The sequence below is a fragment of the Epargyreus clarus genome, unplaced genomic scaffold (assembly GCF_041222505.1).
Source record: "Epargyreus clarus isolate Ecla_fem2 unplaced genomic scaffold, WU_Ecla_fem_2.2 ptg000021l, whole genome shotgun sequence".
NCBI lineage: Eukaryota > Metazoa > Arthropoda > Insecta > Lepidoptera > Hesperiidae > Epargyreus > Epargyreus clarus.
Genome location: NW_027332228.1, coordinates 9,494,318 through 9,509,058, shown reverse-complemented (window position 1 = coordinate 9,509,058; position 14,741 = coordinate 9,494,318). Strand labels below are relative to the sequence as shown.

At 30.7% G+C, this 14,741-nt stretch overlaps 3 protein-coding genes across 3 annotated transcripts; 2 read left to right on the top strand and 1 right to left on the bottom strand.

The window, feature by feature from the left end:
* The first annotated feature begins 68 nt into the window (after positions 1-68).
* Positions 69-5,882, top strand: LOC140751090 (GTP-binding protein Di-Ras2). The gene is made up of 4 exons (XM_073084927.1): positions 69-517; positions 1,146-1,241; positions 1,598-1,858; positions 2,341-5,882. Exons 1-4 carry the CDS (start codon positions 380-382, stop codon positions 2,473-2,475), a joined length of 630 nt encoding a protein of 209 aa, XP_072941028.1. The 5' UTR covers positions 69-379; the 3' UTR covers positions 2,476-5,882.
* A 2,615-nt stretch (positions 5,883-8,497) lies between these two features.
* LOC140750664 (uncharacterized) lies at positions 8,498-11,677 on the bottom strand. Its single transcript, XM_073084342.1, has 5 exons — positions 11,209-11,677; positions 10,314-10,535; positions 9,885-10,022; positions 9,478-9,697; positions 8,498-9,263 (listed from the first exon to the last, which is right to left on the bottom strand). Exons 1-5 carry the CDS (start codon positions 11,461-11,463, stop codon positions 8,770-8,772), a joined length of 1,329 nt encoding a protein of 442 aa, XP_072940443.1. The 5' UTR covers positions 11,464-11,677; the 3' UTR covers positions 8,498-8,769.
* A 273-nt stretch (positions 11,678-11,950) lies between these two features.
* Positions 11,951-14,343, top strand: IntS12 (integrator complex subunit 12). Its single transcript, XM_073084343.1, has 2 exons — positions 11,951-12,499; positions 12,834-14,343. Exons 1-2 carry the CDS (start codon positions 12,068-12,070, stop codon positions 13,128-13,130), a joined length of 729 nt encoding a protein of 242 aa, XP_072940444.1. The 5' UTR covers positions 11,951-12,067; the 3' UTR covers positions 13,131-14,343.
* Positions 14,344-14,741: the final 398 nt, after the last annotated feature.

Genomic DNA, 14,741 nt, shown 5'->3' with positions numbered 1-14,741 from the left:
AGACAAAGAGTTTTGACTACTTTGCTGTCTATGCTAAGGTTTATGGATAGAGCAATATGTTTTTAATAGCCTGTGGTGTATCGCAAAATGCAAGAAAAGAATGAGCTGCGGTTTTTGTTGTCGATGTCGGTGGTTCAATTCAATGTCTGTGTTGAAAATTTGTGTTGATTTTTGATTGGGCGTTGTAAAATAAAAAAAATAGAATATGTGTTTTTACTGTTTATTTGAACATCTATATTAAATGTCGCGGTTGTTAACATTAATTCTATTGCAGACTTATCATAACAAAATTACATAAAATGTTTTAAAATACAAATCTGTACGCTAATGTAAATCTTCAAAATTAATTTTGGGCAAACGATATTTATAAAGTCTAGTGATGCCGGAACAAAGTAATGATTACCGTGTTGTAGTTTTCGGCGCGGGTGGCGTTGGGAAAAGCTCCCTTGTGTTGCGTTTCGTCAAGGGGACGTTCAGGGAATCTTACATACCGACAATCGAAGACACCTACAGACAAGTAAGATTATTCAATATAATATTACTAACAATTTTGAAGTAGTCGTAGTGGTGAGTAGTTAATACTGGAATTTCTTTTTTTGTTTATAAAAATACCAAAAAACTTAAATATAAATATATTTTATTATATTTTTATGTTTGCAATAAGATATTAATTATAATATTTTCTACATTCACATGTTTCTTTAACATTACTTATTGAATAAGGGTCCTGTGAGCGAAAAAAAAATGTTTAATTATGTCTAAAATTATAACATAAAAATTATTTAACCTAAGTATAATATTCCAATTTGTTTCTTCCGAAAATTTCATGTGATCCAAAATTTATTCAGTCTTAAAAAGATTATCTGCGTTATTATAAAATAATGTTATTTGACGAAATTCTACACTAATTTGCATTTTATGTATGTTATGATTTTTTAATTCTATTATCATTAATAAAATTATTATCAGTCTGAAATGAAATGTTAAAAAAATGTGTTAAAAAAGTATAATAATTGTAAATTTAAATCCAATTAAAATCCATCGACAACGCGGAATCTATTCTAGACGTTTTAATTTGAAATAGCTTCTATTACCAATGAGGAAGAAGAAAATAGTAATTAATAAAACTTATATATTTTTTTCAGGTGATAAGTAGCAACAAGACAATATGCACTTTACAAATTACGGACACAACAGGATCTCACCAGTTCCCGGCCATGCAAAGATTATCAATAAGCAAGGTATTATTGTGAAAATGTCTTATGTCTTAAGTCTCTCAACATAGTTGAACATTATTGTGTCACAAAGTATGGTAATATCTCAATTTTAAATAACTATGAGATTTGAACTACAACACATAGAATATTTTTGTAAGAGTTTGTTGTACAGTATGTTCCTCTTATATCAAGAAATAAAAGGAAGTTATCATGTATGAATTTCATCAAGAGTAGTTTTATATCAAAGCATATCATTGTTGAAATTGTGTACCCACTTAATCCTATAAACATAATCCATTTAGACATCGTACACTATGTATACAGTCTATCAAGAATAGTAGCGTAATTTAATTATTTGATAATTAAAATCTTCATTTCAGGGGCATGCTTTCATACTTGTATATTCAGTCAGCAGTAGACAATCATTGGAAGAGTTGAAACCAATATGGCAGACAATAAAGGAGATAAAAGGTGCAGATTTGCCAAACATACCCGTGATGCTGGCGGGTAACAAATGTGACGAGAGCCCAGAGATCAGGGAGGTGTCTGCGGCTGAGGGCCAAGCCCAAGCTCAGACTTGGGGAGTCTCCTTCATGGAGACCTCTGCGAAAACTAATCACAATGTCACACAACTTTTTCAGGTACTTCATTTCATTAGTTTTTTATTTTAGTTTATAGTAGAAGTAAAATAGGAATGATATTAAAAAAAAACTAATTTTGTTAATGAATTTGCATTAAGTTTAATTGAAACTGAGGAAAACAGGCAAACCTATGTCTTAATTGAATTTTACTTGGCAGAAATGATTTACAAAGTAGCTCTTTACAACATGAGCTTTTTAAGTAATATATTATTATAATATCTTGTTTACCACTTAATTTATATGTTATGTATATTATATCTTAATTGCTTAATTAAAATACCAATTTCAATTCACAAAATAATTGGTCAGTGAATACCAGTGAGTTTTATCAGAGTTTATCCTTGAAAATTTCTGTAATCAATTATGTATGTCAATTGTTTGTATTCTATTTTTGGTTTAAATATCAAGCATTTTCGTAACTATGATAGGTGTTAGCTGTACTGTAATATTTAGTGTGTACATTTGTTTTCTTATATTTCTAGGAGCTTCTCAATATGGAGAAGAACAGAAATGTGTCTCTTCAAGTTGATGGTAAAGGTAAGAAGAAAAAGGACAAGGTGGTGAAAGAAGGTGGGGAAACATCAACCAGTGGACGGGAGAAATGTCACATAATGTAACATGTGATTATAAATATTCTTCTGAGAAGTTGATCAATCCCCTATGTTCAAGTGTAAAGTAATAAGCAATAATATGTAACTTCATTGAGCTTGCTATTCTAAATGAAATATCCATTACTGTCGAGTGTATATTAAGATAAAAACAAAATATAAAATATTGTATACATATTTAAAATGTAATGGATTATATAATTAAGGGATATCCAAAAGACATTGTTGCCAAATTCATATCATGCTTGTTGCTTATTACTTACACCTAAGTTACGAAATAAATAGGTGCAAAAAGTACATGAAAATTGCAGAAATATTTTCTCAAACAACATCACTTTGGTAGTTACTGAGTATAAAGAAAACTTATTTCGGACCTAATCTGCGTTATTTTGAGAAAAATATATGCAATAATTCAAAAGCATAAAATTCTTACTTTTGCTAGCAATTCAGTAGGTACCATCCAGGCCTGTCAAGCTAAATACACCATGAGCGTAGTATCCGATTTTTGTTTATACAACATGTGACAAAAAAGTAACCTCAGATGATTAATAGACTGTAAGAAATTGATTACAACAGTATAAATCTATTAAATAATAAATATAAAGTGAAGTGAAAGAATTATAAACTGAACTATAGATGAAGTGTCACATTCCACGAAGGTCTCGCGTTATCGCGCATGGGTAGTAGTTGTGCCTCACATTCCCACATTGTGATTTTTGACTTCCCTTGACCAAACTACATGTACTTTGGTGTCTATTTACTTTGTAACTACAAGTTTACAATAATTATGCATTTTGATTCTAGTCATAAAATCCATGTTTAAACGACTTTTAAAGCACGGGTTTATTACGACGCATTTGTACTTGTATTATTATTACGCCTATTATAATAATTATATTTGTTTATTCTGTGATTGAATTTCGCGTTCATATTGTCATTATACTGGAATGTATATATTTTGCTAATATTAGAAGTTATTTTATTTACACTAGTTACATATTTAATAATGACTGACACAACATTCATGGGACGTGAAAACATTCCATATGTTAGTGTAAAAATACAACGAAGTTTAGAAGTCATTAGGACTTACTGTTGTTCAATTGTATTCTGATAAATACAGTTATACCTACATTAATCAGTGTGTGTTATGTTAAATATTTAGTACCTGAAATGATAATGTTACTTTATTCAGGAATTTTGGCTTTAAAAGGGCGATTGTATAACGCTTGATGGTGATCAATTAAGTAGCAATTTTGAAATTTATTCATGCGGGTCGAATGTTGAAGTTGGTAAATATAAACATAGTACAATAAGAGATACTGCTGAATCAGGAGATTAATGTTTGAAATAAGATTAATTTATTGTTAAGCAAACTGTTCATGTTGACGAACGCATGGCGTCCCTATGTAAGTGATAGTCATTAGCCATATTGGTGCTTTATTGCTATATTATTTATTAAAGTTTAAAGTAACTGCCATATCCACTTTGTTTTCACATATTTGCTTATTCCTACCTTAACAATTAAAGCCTTGCGTTCGTCAAACTGATAAGTTATATTGAACTTTGAAATTCGTCTCGCTTTAATTCTGTTTTATTTCAAGCAAACATCTTATATTAATGCATGACCACTAGATGGTGAGTGGTGTTATCCAGTGCGTTGGCGGCCTTTTCGGCCTTTTATTGCTGTTTCTTAAGGACCCTTTCGGCGCACGGGGAATGAATACTTCGTTATAAATTTAATTATTACTTATTTTTACACTCGTGTTAACTGGTTGTATGATAAAAAATGGTAAGATGGTGTCATCGTGAGTGCAATTGGTGTGTTTTTTTTCATGATACTGAAAATTCGGTGTTTGTTGAATTTCTTCTAAGAATATAAAACTGTAATACGAAATTTCTAAATGCCAAATGAGTTACAATAAAAACTGCCCTGGGACCAAAGATAAATGTTATAATGAAATGTGAGAATGTAAGATTTATCTTTAAGAAGTACGTAGTTTGTAATCGCAAATTATGTCTTGACAATCGGTTGTTACAAAATCTTCACTTTTACTTGTGTTATAAAAAAATCTATTTGGAAAATCAAAGCACATAAATATAAGTGCCTGAATACATTTTGTTAAATGTTAAATTCAGATAAATAAGTTCTGTAATGAAGACCGAAAAGAGTGAATCTTGCACAATAATACTGTTTAAGTACTTATTTAAGTATTACAAATAATATGTATACTTTTGTTTTAAGTCTAAAAATTACCTGATTCGAATTTAGATAAGGCTCTTCTTGACTTATAACTATAAGGCTTAGTTCGTCATTTAGGCCCTTGTAATATACTTTAATTTATTTCCTGTAGTAACCCCGATCTGCAATATTGAATATACCTCACGATGGCACCATCAATTTGAATCCAATGACATTATTTTACAGTTTTTGAATTATATCGTTATGTAATTAATCTTAGTCATTATTCTATAAAGTAGCTGTCGCTAGTTTATAATGCACTTTATTTAAATATCATTCACTTACATATCCAATTAGAAATGTCCATAGTTTAACATTTTATCTAGTCGGTTGTTTACCATAATTACGTATTCAATTCATAGTGAGGTACATTAGAAGTATATATTAAACATAGATTTATAGAAAAGTACAGATTTCATGCCATACGAATGTTACGTCATAAATTTTAGTAATGCCGATTTTAATCCTATTAGACTTATATGACCGGGAATGAACATCAAACAGTTCAGTAACAAACCAACTCAGAATTTATTGATCGACATCATCTGTACTTTTCTACATATTTGTGATAATTACGTAGGGTTGGTCGGTTAAAGTGTAAGGATGGTCTGTGCGATTCTCGCTTGATGCAGCAAATTTGGAGTCGCGAGACTCTTTAAGTAGTTCTAGCAGAGTTATTAGGTAGACGGTATGCATCAATATTATTCTTTGCTCGTTACGAAAGTTATGTAATTAGTTTTATATGTTTTGCCAATTTATACCTAATAAACAATTTAGGGTAGTGATGGAGAAATTGTTAATGCTGTATTGTTATACTGGACCAAAGTTGTTTGATGTTATTTCATGAATTTACAATTTTTATTTTGTTTGGTGTTTGTTGTAGATATTTACGTTACATTCTCTTATCGATTCTCGATTGAAAGAAATGTTATCAGTCACCATAATTTTATTCTTGAATAATTGAAGTAATTCAAATGTTGCTGAAATGCCTGTTTTACGTACCTATTTATTTCTATCATAAATATTAGTATGCCATAGAAGTAATCGTAGTATGGAATTATTCTGTCATTTGGCGTCTAATTAATGACGGCCCCGCAGAATAAGATTAAATAAATAGATGTGACTAAAATACGCTACAAAGAAATAAGACATCGCGTATTTTAGCGTTTTTGCAAGGATTTTATTCCGCGTAATAAGATGCGTCTAGATTATGGTACTATTAACGTTTCTTTCCCTTCCGATCACTTCAATGTTAATAATGTTATAATATTAATGTGATAAACACCGTGAAAATGTGTTTAATGCGACGAGTTACTTTGTCGGTACGGTTGATAAATAAATGTAACCATCGTTAACGAAGATTGGCAAGGTATAGGGTATAATGGGGGAAATCTGAAATAGTATCTGGTGATAAATGTAATATATAGTTTATCTACATTAGTATGAAATATTTATATATTTTGTCGTTTTTTTTCCTTAAAAAAACTATAATCAAATTAAAAGTTCAATTTTATTTGTTTAATAGACATATAAATAATTATGGAATTCCCCCATTGACTATACGATAAAAGTATAAGTACTTATAAAAGTATAGTTATGAATTTTTGGTAATAAATGTAAGAGCTGTTGGAATAGGTATTTTGTTTGTTGACTTGTGAACACTAGAGGCCTTTTAAATAGCGGTGCGTATCGTATGCGGTGTGTGCAGCGTTATGATATATTGTTATTGTTCAATTACATCGATTATATTCATCGCAAAAAAATAGAAAACGATAATTTATGAATATTTTTCCAATTTAGCGATTACTGTTCTTGTTACTCAAGATACGGGCGGCTTGCCAACTATATTTTCAACCTCTGTCTTATAAGTAGGTAAAACTATAACTGCTAAGTACTATTATTTCGTAAATCTTACTTTTAAATACTTAAGGACCTACTTCTCTTGTACTTTACCAATTTTTGCTAACTTAACACACTTTCTAATGAAACTATTTCTTAACGCCAAAGAAAACCCTTGTCATTTCTTATTAAAATTCTACTCTTTATCTTTCATATTCATAAAAGCTATAACTTGTTATAGCGCTATAGGAAAAATCTAATTTTCATTATTTACTAATCTTAAGATTAATTAATCTTACTATTATTATTACCTTCAAATAACTAGCTTATGTAATACAAAAATATTATTTGAAGCTACGTAACCAATTCTTGCATGCTGCTAGTTTTCATAGCTTAGAATCCAGTAAGTAATAGAAGCTTTTTAAAGTATATCTTTACAGTGTATTTACTAATCAAATAATATACAAGATGTGCCCAAACAGAAACCTATATGGCAATAATATTAAATAAGTTCTAGGGTGTCATAGAAATCGAATGTTAATAATCGTGTTATTTATATAATACAAATATGTCAATAGGAGATTTGTCTACTAATGTAACCCTGTATAATTAAAACCATATTATACTAAACATCTCTTGTGACAATTTTAACTAAGTCTAGTCATTAGTACCCCTAGTTATCAAGCACAATTTATTACATTACGTAATTCATTATTACACTAGGCGTGTATATACATATTTGTGAACAATCAATAAATAAACGCAATTTACATGAAATAAATTGTTCAATTGATTATCGTTTTAAAGTTTGAGTACCAGATACCTATTAAAATTTAAAGTTACATATTAACCTTCTATATGTTTACCTTTAATTTTGCCAAAATTTCATTTCTATCTACTATATATTGTGGATAACTTGCGCCTAGTGGAATTTGGAACTAGAAAGATTTGGTCTGTTACTTGGTTATTTTAAGGGTACTTAAATTATTTTATTTTACATGCCACTGTTTAATTGTATAATTTATATTTTGAATACTACTTCTATAATACTATTTTTTTTCTTTTCATTTATACGATGTCATTACTGTTTTTATTAATGATGACTACAACGAGCTAATAATTATACTTAACAATGCTGGTCTCTGAATTTATTAATTAACTAGTAACGTAAAATACCCAAGTTTGTGTATTAGATTTTGACCTCCCGGTAATAATAGCTACCTATATATTTCTGTATCGAGCCATAAGCTCTCACTTTATTAGAATTTATAGTGGTAGGGTAGACGGATTTAGTGGTGCCTCATTACATGATCACGGCTGAAGCTTGGCTCGAAATGTGTTGGAGTTTATGGAAAACTGCTCATCTAACAGAAGTGATGTTCTAGTTGTACATATTAATAGTTTTGTTACAGTGTTACTTATTTATTACAAGATTGCGAATGTTTGTTGACCAATGTAGTATAGATTGTAAGTACTACGAATACGAAATTAGATCTTGCTTCGTAATCTAGACACGGTTGCATTTTATATGAAATACGCTTCTTTTGTCTGAACTGAGTGTTTCCAATTCTTATAATTTTTAATTTGTCTAATCACTTCTCACTAAGCATCACGAAAATAAAATATTAATAAAATATCATTTGCTGCTTTTTATTTCAGTATTACTTTTCTACTGTGTCTATTTGTCTAATTCAATAAAGACTGTCTGAAAATGTTTATAGTGAATGTGCGAGATGCTGTCTTATATTATTGGGTCTTTACTTGCGTATTAAATTATATAGCTGAAAGGCCACTTGACAGTTTATACCATAGATATAGGATGTAGCGTAACGAAAAAATTCTCAGTCTATGGTTTATACTGATATCACGCTATTAGCCTGTAAAACTGCAATTGCAAGGTATGAGTGTTAGATAATGATTACCCTTGTATAAAAGAAACTAAATGGTACTTCAAATAATTTATTTAATAAAACAATTTTACAGTAAAAAAAATTAAAACCTACTGAACTAAGCAATAAAATTAAGTTAGTTAAGTATTATCACAGTTTAGTTTCTTGCTATGTAAAGATTTATTTGTTAAAGCAATAGGGAATATTTAAAAGCATTATGTAATGTTTTCAAACGAATTCGTTACTTGATTAATATTTTTTCTAAAATGCTTGACACCCAAAAAATGTTGCTTTCCCTAATTATTATCTTCAAATATTAGAAAACAATTTCTCTTATAGAGATGCATCTCCACTTCCATCAAACTTTCTTTGTCGAATATTTTTACTTAAATTTGTCGAGTTCTGTATTTGCAACTGATCAAAGTTTTCATGGGATAAGTTAGGCAAACGGCCAGTGCTAGCCGATCGTCGAATCTTATATGAACTTGTGGAAGAGCTTAATTGTAATGTGGGATTTGCAACATTCTGAGTATTTTGTGCAGTTTGTGCTGTACATAATGCTCGGGAGCAAACGTCTAAAAGTCTATCCAATGTAGCCCCACTTATTCTGTCACTCTCTCCTGTTCTGGGCGGTTCAGAAACAGTGATGTTGAATGTCCTGTTACGTTGTTTCACTCCTATATTTAGTAGACCCAGAAAACTAAAGTTAAATGGAATATTTAGAATATAATTAAACACTATCATGATTAGGAATAATATTAACAGAAAATTAAAACTCACAATTAGAATACCATATACTATTTTATCTACTGGGAACCATAGACCATCTGTAAAGAAAAAAACAATAGATATTAGAAAAGCAATTCCAGTGAAACATAAAATGTCTTTAATCACAACATTCATCCGATAAGCCAGACACGCGGGAGCGGCGCATCGAGAGTGTGAAGCAACTAAATACACGCGCGAATAACACTCACTGAACAAGAAACACACATTCTACATTAATATATGGATAATCTACAAAGTTTAAAAGTAAGATACCTGTTATTCCATGGATTAATATTTTAACTGTTTCACTGATGGAGATCATTGGTTCAGTAATCACAGTAGTAAACATCCTGATGCCAATCTTTAAAGGATTCATGTGTTTTATAAATATAAGTGGATCTGGGGAGGGCACATCACAATGTGATGACCAAATGCTCCATTTACATCTGTTAATAGCAGATAAAAATCTTTGAAGTTCTTCTTTCTCAGCCTCCTGAAAAAACAATGGATACAAATTTAGTGAAGAATAATATTATAAATTCTTTTAAGTTTAAGAGGGGCAGTATGTTCTATATTTGACTATGCTGCTTTATTTGTTTTTAAACGTTTGACTTAGTTTTTCAATATTAGAGGGATAACCAATTTTGTGGGGAATGTAGAATAACATTTTTGATACTAACCTTGTAAGAAGTGAACACTTCATAAAGATATAAGATAATAAATATTATTGTATAAATATGTTTATGTGACATATGTTTCCACGACCACATTCCTGCAGCTGAAAGTGCCAATATCCCAAATGCCCATGTTATATGCATCTAAAAAAACAATGTTTATCAGTTTCAACAATAATATAAATATTATTATTGTGTATATTACCACTTAATATACACCATTAAATAAAGACAATGTATAATTCTGAAGATTTTGTTAATTAGCAATAGTATTATGATTATTAGTCATGAAACTCAGTTTTTATAGATTGCTTTAAAGTGAGTTTTCGCTATTGAACAGAATTTTAACAATAATTAGATTTTATTACTTTACATAAAGATAAATGAATATGTTTCTTGGAATGTATGAAAATGAAATATGTATAAATATTTTACCTTATATTCAATGAAATATAAATAAATATATTCACTCCACGCTAAGACTACTTTCTCAACAATTGTTGGTTTGTATATAGCTTCCTCGATGTATCCCATTGAGCGCCGAATCATGTCTTCAGTGACAACTGAGTGTATTGCAGTATACCCATCCAGCAGTTGCCACCTCTCTTCATCAAATTTCATTTGTAAAGACACAACTACAGTCCCATCTTCATTTTTCTAAAACAGTAAAAATTCTGTAATAATTTATTATTATTTTGCTAATAAAAATCATTCATTTATTTTGGATAGAGTTTAATTTTTAATTAAATTAATTACAATATTACAATAACTTAAACTAAATTAAAATAAAAACAAATAAAAATATTTACAGTCATCAAAAAATAACTAAACTTATAATAAATAAAATAAATGAGCCAGATTGCTGCCCCAGACACTTGTGTCTTGGGTAGTGTACCCAAGACACTTTTGCTAATATTGTATTTAAATACATTGGAAATTACATTATCCTTGGCACTGGCATTCTCTTACACCCATCATTTAATATATAATGTTTTGCCAGCCAAAGATTGAAATTTGATCATTTCTCCCTACTAGAAATTTAAATCTTGGGCAAGCAAAACATTAAAAAGTTTGATTATTTATTAAAAATGGGTGTTCAAATAATGATTCAGGAACGAAAATATGAATGTAATTAAGTTACACTAAACTTATGAATATTAATGGTTCCATTGTACATAAGAAAAAGCATGGTATCAGCTTTTGTCGAAAACAATCTGGTACAGTTTTCTACAGTGTACACTCATGTACTGCAGGAACATTACTAGATTTATCCATAAAAAATACAATTTTAAAATCAAATTTTACATAGAAAAGAAAAACAAATTTCTACCTTGACTTGGCCACCTTTTAACATGATAGCTAACATTCTTTTGTAAAACCAATCACCAGCTCCAGCGCCATTTCCAAGTATCTTCTTCTTTGGAACTGTTCTTAGATCAGGAGGTATGTCGACTTCATTCAAAACATGATTCACTTTATCTTTGACCTCTAAATCCCAAGGATCTGGTCCCACTTGAATGTCACATTGAACATTAACATAAAATACAAGTAACAGGCACAATATGCGTAACTTTGTTTCAAACATTTTAGGAACTGGCCTCGTGGTTCTACTGTTATCGATATCTTATTATATTGTTCACTATTCTTACGTCAGGTAACGTAAAATATAAAGCACCAAAATACAATCTATTCAAATGATAATATTATTTTATTTAAATATATTACTCTCAGACATGCGTGAACGAAAACGACGTTATTTGAATTCATAATAATAAAAGAGACATGACATCAGCGATGAATGACATTGACAATCAACGAATGAAAAATACCATAGTAATAACAGCTGATTGTCAAAATTGCAAACCATGATTAGGTCATAGTAAAATTTATTCCGAAAAAGCTACGTATAATAAATATTTTAAAATACTTGTTAGGTTAGACGGTGTTTTATATGGGTTTAATAAAAATTACTTAAAAACACAGAGTACCTTTAAAACATAGCATAACCTAAAGAGTATAGTAACCTATATAACTTTTTAAACATTTTAATACGCGGTTGTCAACTTGTCAAGTTGTCACAGCAGTTGACACTTGACGTTGACATTTGGATTTGTATTGTAAGATTTTAAAATTTACTAAATTTCATTTATTTTGCCTTGAGGTTATGAATATAGGAAAGAATTGCAAAAATGTCCTCCATAGATTTTGATCCATCAATAAAACTATGTCTGAAGTATTTACACTCTAGTGATTCTGATTCTACAGAGCAGCTGCGGCTTACCTTAGACGATATTATCCGGCAAAACTACGGCAACGCGAAGACCCTTGGCAATGTTCTGCCGAAGAAATATCTCAATGAGGAGAGAATGGAATCTCCGTCGAGATCTAAACATAAGGGCGACAAAGGTTCGAGTGCCGTTAAAACTGTGCCAATACCACAGCCGAGTCCTCAGCAAATACAAATTCCGGAGCGTGAAGACGATGATGGCTCGGGATTGGACGGGGAGCTAGCTTTCGACCTGTTAGAAGAAGACTTGACGTGTGCCGTGTGCCGGCAAATAGCAGTGCAAGCTGGAAACCGCTTGGTCGAATGTGGGGCCTGCCGCGCGTTATATCACCAGGTATTGTTTGTAACATAATATTATTTTTATTGATGAAACATAATGCATTTTACTCAATATTAAGTAGTAGAGGTTTAAAACTGATAGAATCTAACTCAAATATTCCTGCCTAATAACAGCATCATTAAGAACAGCTTCTTTTTAGTTTAAAAGGTGTGGTAAGGGAGATAGGGTTTCAACATAGTCCTCAGAGGTAGGAAGTTATATGTAGTTAACCTCAAATAGAACTGTAAAATGGAGGGTTGGTTATAGAAAATACAAATAAACTGTCTAGAAAATATTTGAATGCTTCACATTGCATATAGTTTTTCATTTACCATGTATTTGCTTTCAGGATTGTCATAAGCCAGTAATCAGTGATGATGACATTAGTTCAGGCTGGCAATGTGCAAGATGCCTCACATCCCAAGGATTTGCAGTGGCGTTTGCAACCAAAACAACGGCTGCCCCTAAATCTCCCACTCCTATATCAGAACCTGCAACACCGGTAAAAATCTCTTCGAGTAGCTCTGCATCATCATCGCCATCAAAAGTTGTAACACCCAATGTCAATATAATATCAGCAGATAAGAGGTTGCAGATCATGAAGAAGAAGGCTGCTAAACAGCATGAGAAGAAGAAAAGTAAATGACGAGAGCCCATACTCCACTTGCCTCTATTGTAAATAATTACATACAACAAGGACCATTATGGACATGAAATTATGAAGTGTTATAAAATATTTGTAGCACTTGTTTGAAAACAGGCATTGAAGTGTGCTTAATGTCTTCTACTGTTATTAATTTTTGTTTATGTCATTGTATTAATTTCATGGGCAATTTAGGTATTTGATTTTTTTTGCAATACATGTGTCATAAACACGAGTAAGTTCTGCAGGCTTTAAAGTATGTGATGTAACTATTTCGTATCTACTCAGGATGGTTAGCCTGATAGAGTGTGTAAATGATTTGTGCCCCTTTATCAAGATGGCGGTCAAGAGACACATTGAGAGTAATAATCTCACATATTTGGATTTAGCTTCACACTAATCCCCATTGACAATTGTGTCCACTTTTGCAGCTCAGGACCAAAATTTGTAACATGTAACAAATTTTGGTCCTGAGGATTATAATGTTGAGTTCGCGTAAAACTTAATATAGAAATAAATGGCATCGCCATACCTACACCTGCTCGCAACAACTTCAGAGCATACTAGCAGTTTGGAGCGGATTATACTCATCATGATTGAAACTTTTTCAATAACTAATATGACAAATTTTATAATATAATTTGTATAATAATTGATATTGTAGTAATTCGTTTGCTTTACTACAGTTTGATGCCTGTTGATAATAATAATGGTTCTTGGAGGCATTGGAGGCAGTGGGTATACAATATGGGATAAGTAATTTTAAGCATGTAGTTTAAGTAAGAACTAAAAAAAATAAGTAGAAAGTTCCCAATGATTTGCAATTGGATATTTAGTACGAAATGCTAGTTTGTTTCGTTAAAACAGAGAAACAGTATATATATATATATAATGAAATACACTATATTATAAATAATAATCTACCTACTTCCTATAAGAATATTTGGTAAAAGTGTAGTTATATACTTAGATACTATTTCAATTTTAATATGGTTCATGTCTAAAAGCTTGTACATTGAATTAGACATTTTATAAATATCTATGCTCTCGTATTACATATATATTAGTGCAAATAATATGAATATGGAGAAAAACAAATGTAATAACTACATAGATAAGCTTTTTACTTGAGTATTTCTTATTACATTGTGTATTGGAATTATTTGTATGAATGAATAATGCTACTAAATTAGCATTAATAAAGGATAGTAATTTACTATATTGTTTTTATTACGTTTAAATGATTTTTATATTAAAATGCATGTCATCATCAATCATCATCATCAATCCATTACAGTTCCACTGCGGGGCACGAGTCTCCTCTCAATGAGAAGGATTAGGCCATAGTTCACCGCGCTGCCCAAGTGCGTATTGGTAGACTTCATACCTTTGAGTTTTTTTTTATTAATCTCTTAGGTAGGCAGGTTACCTTACGATGTTTACCTTCACCGTCAAAGCAAGTGAGTTAATATCTTATACGGACATGAATGAAAAATCAGAGGTGCATGCCTGGGATTTGGGAACCTCGGACCCCACGATCGGGAGGCCGAGTTTCTTAACCACTAGGCTATCACTGCTTTTACAAAAATACATGTATTGAATATCAATATACCT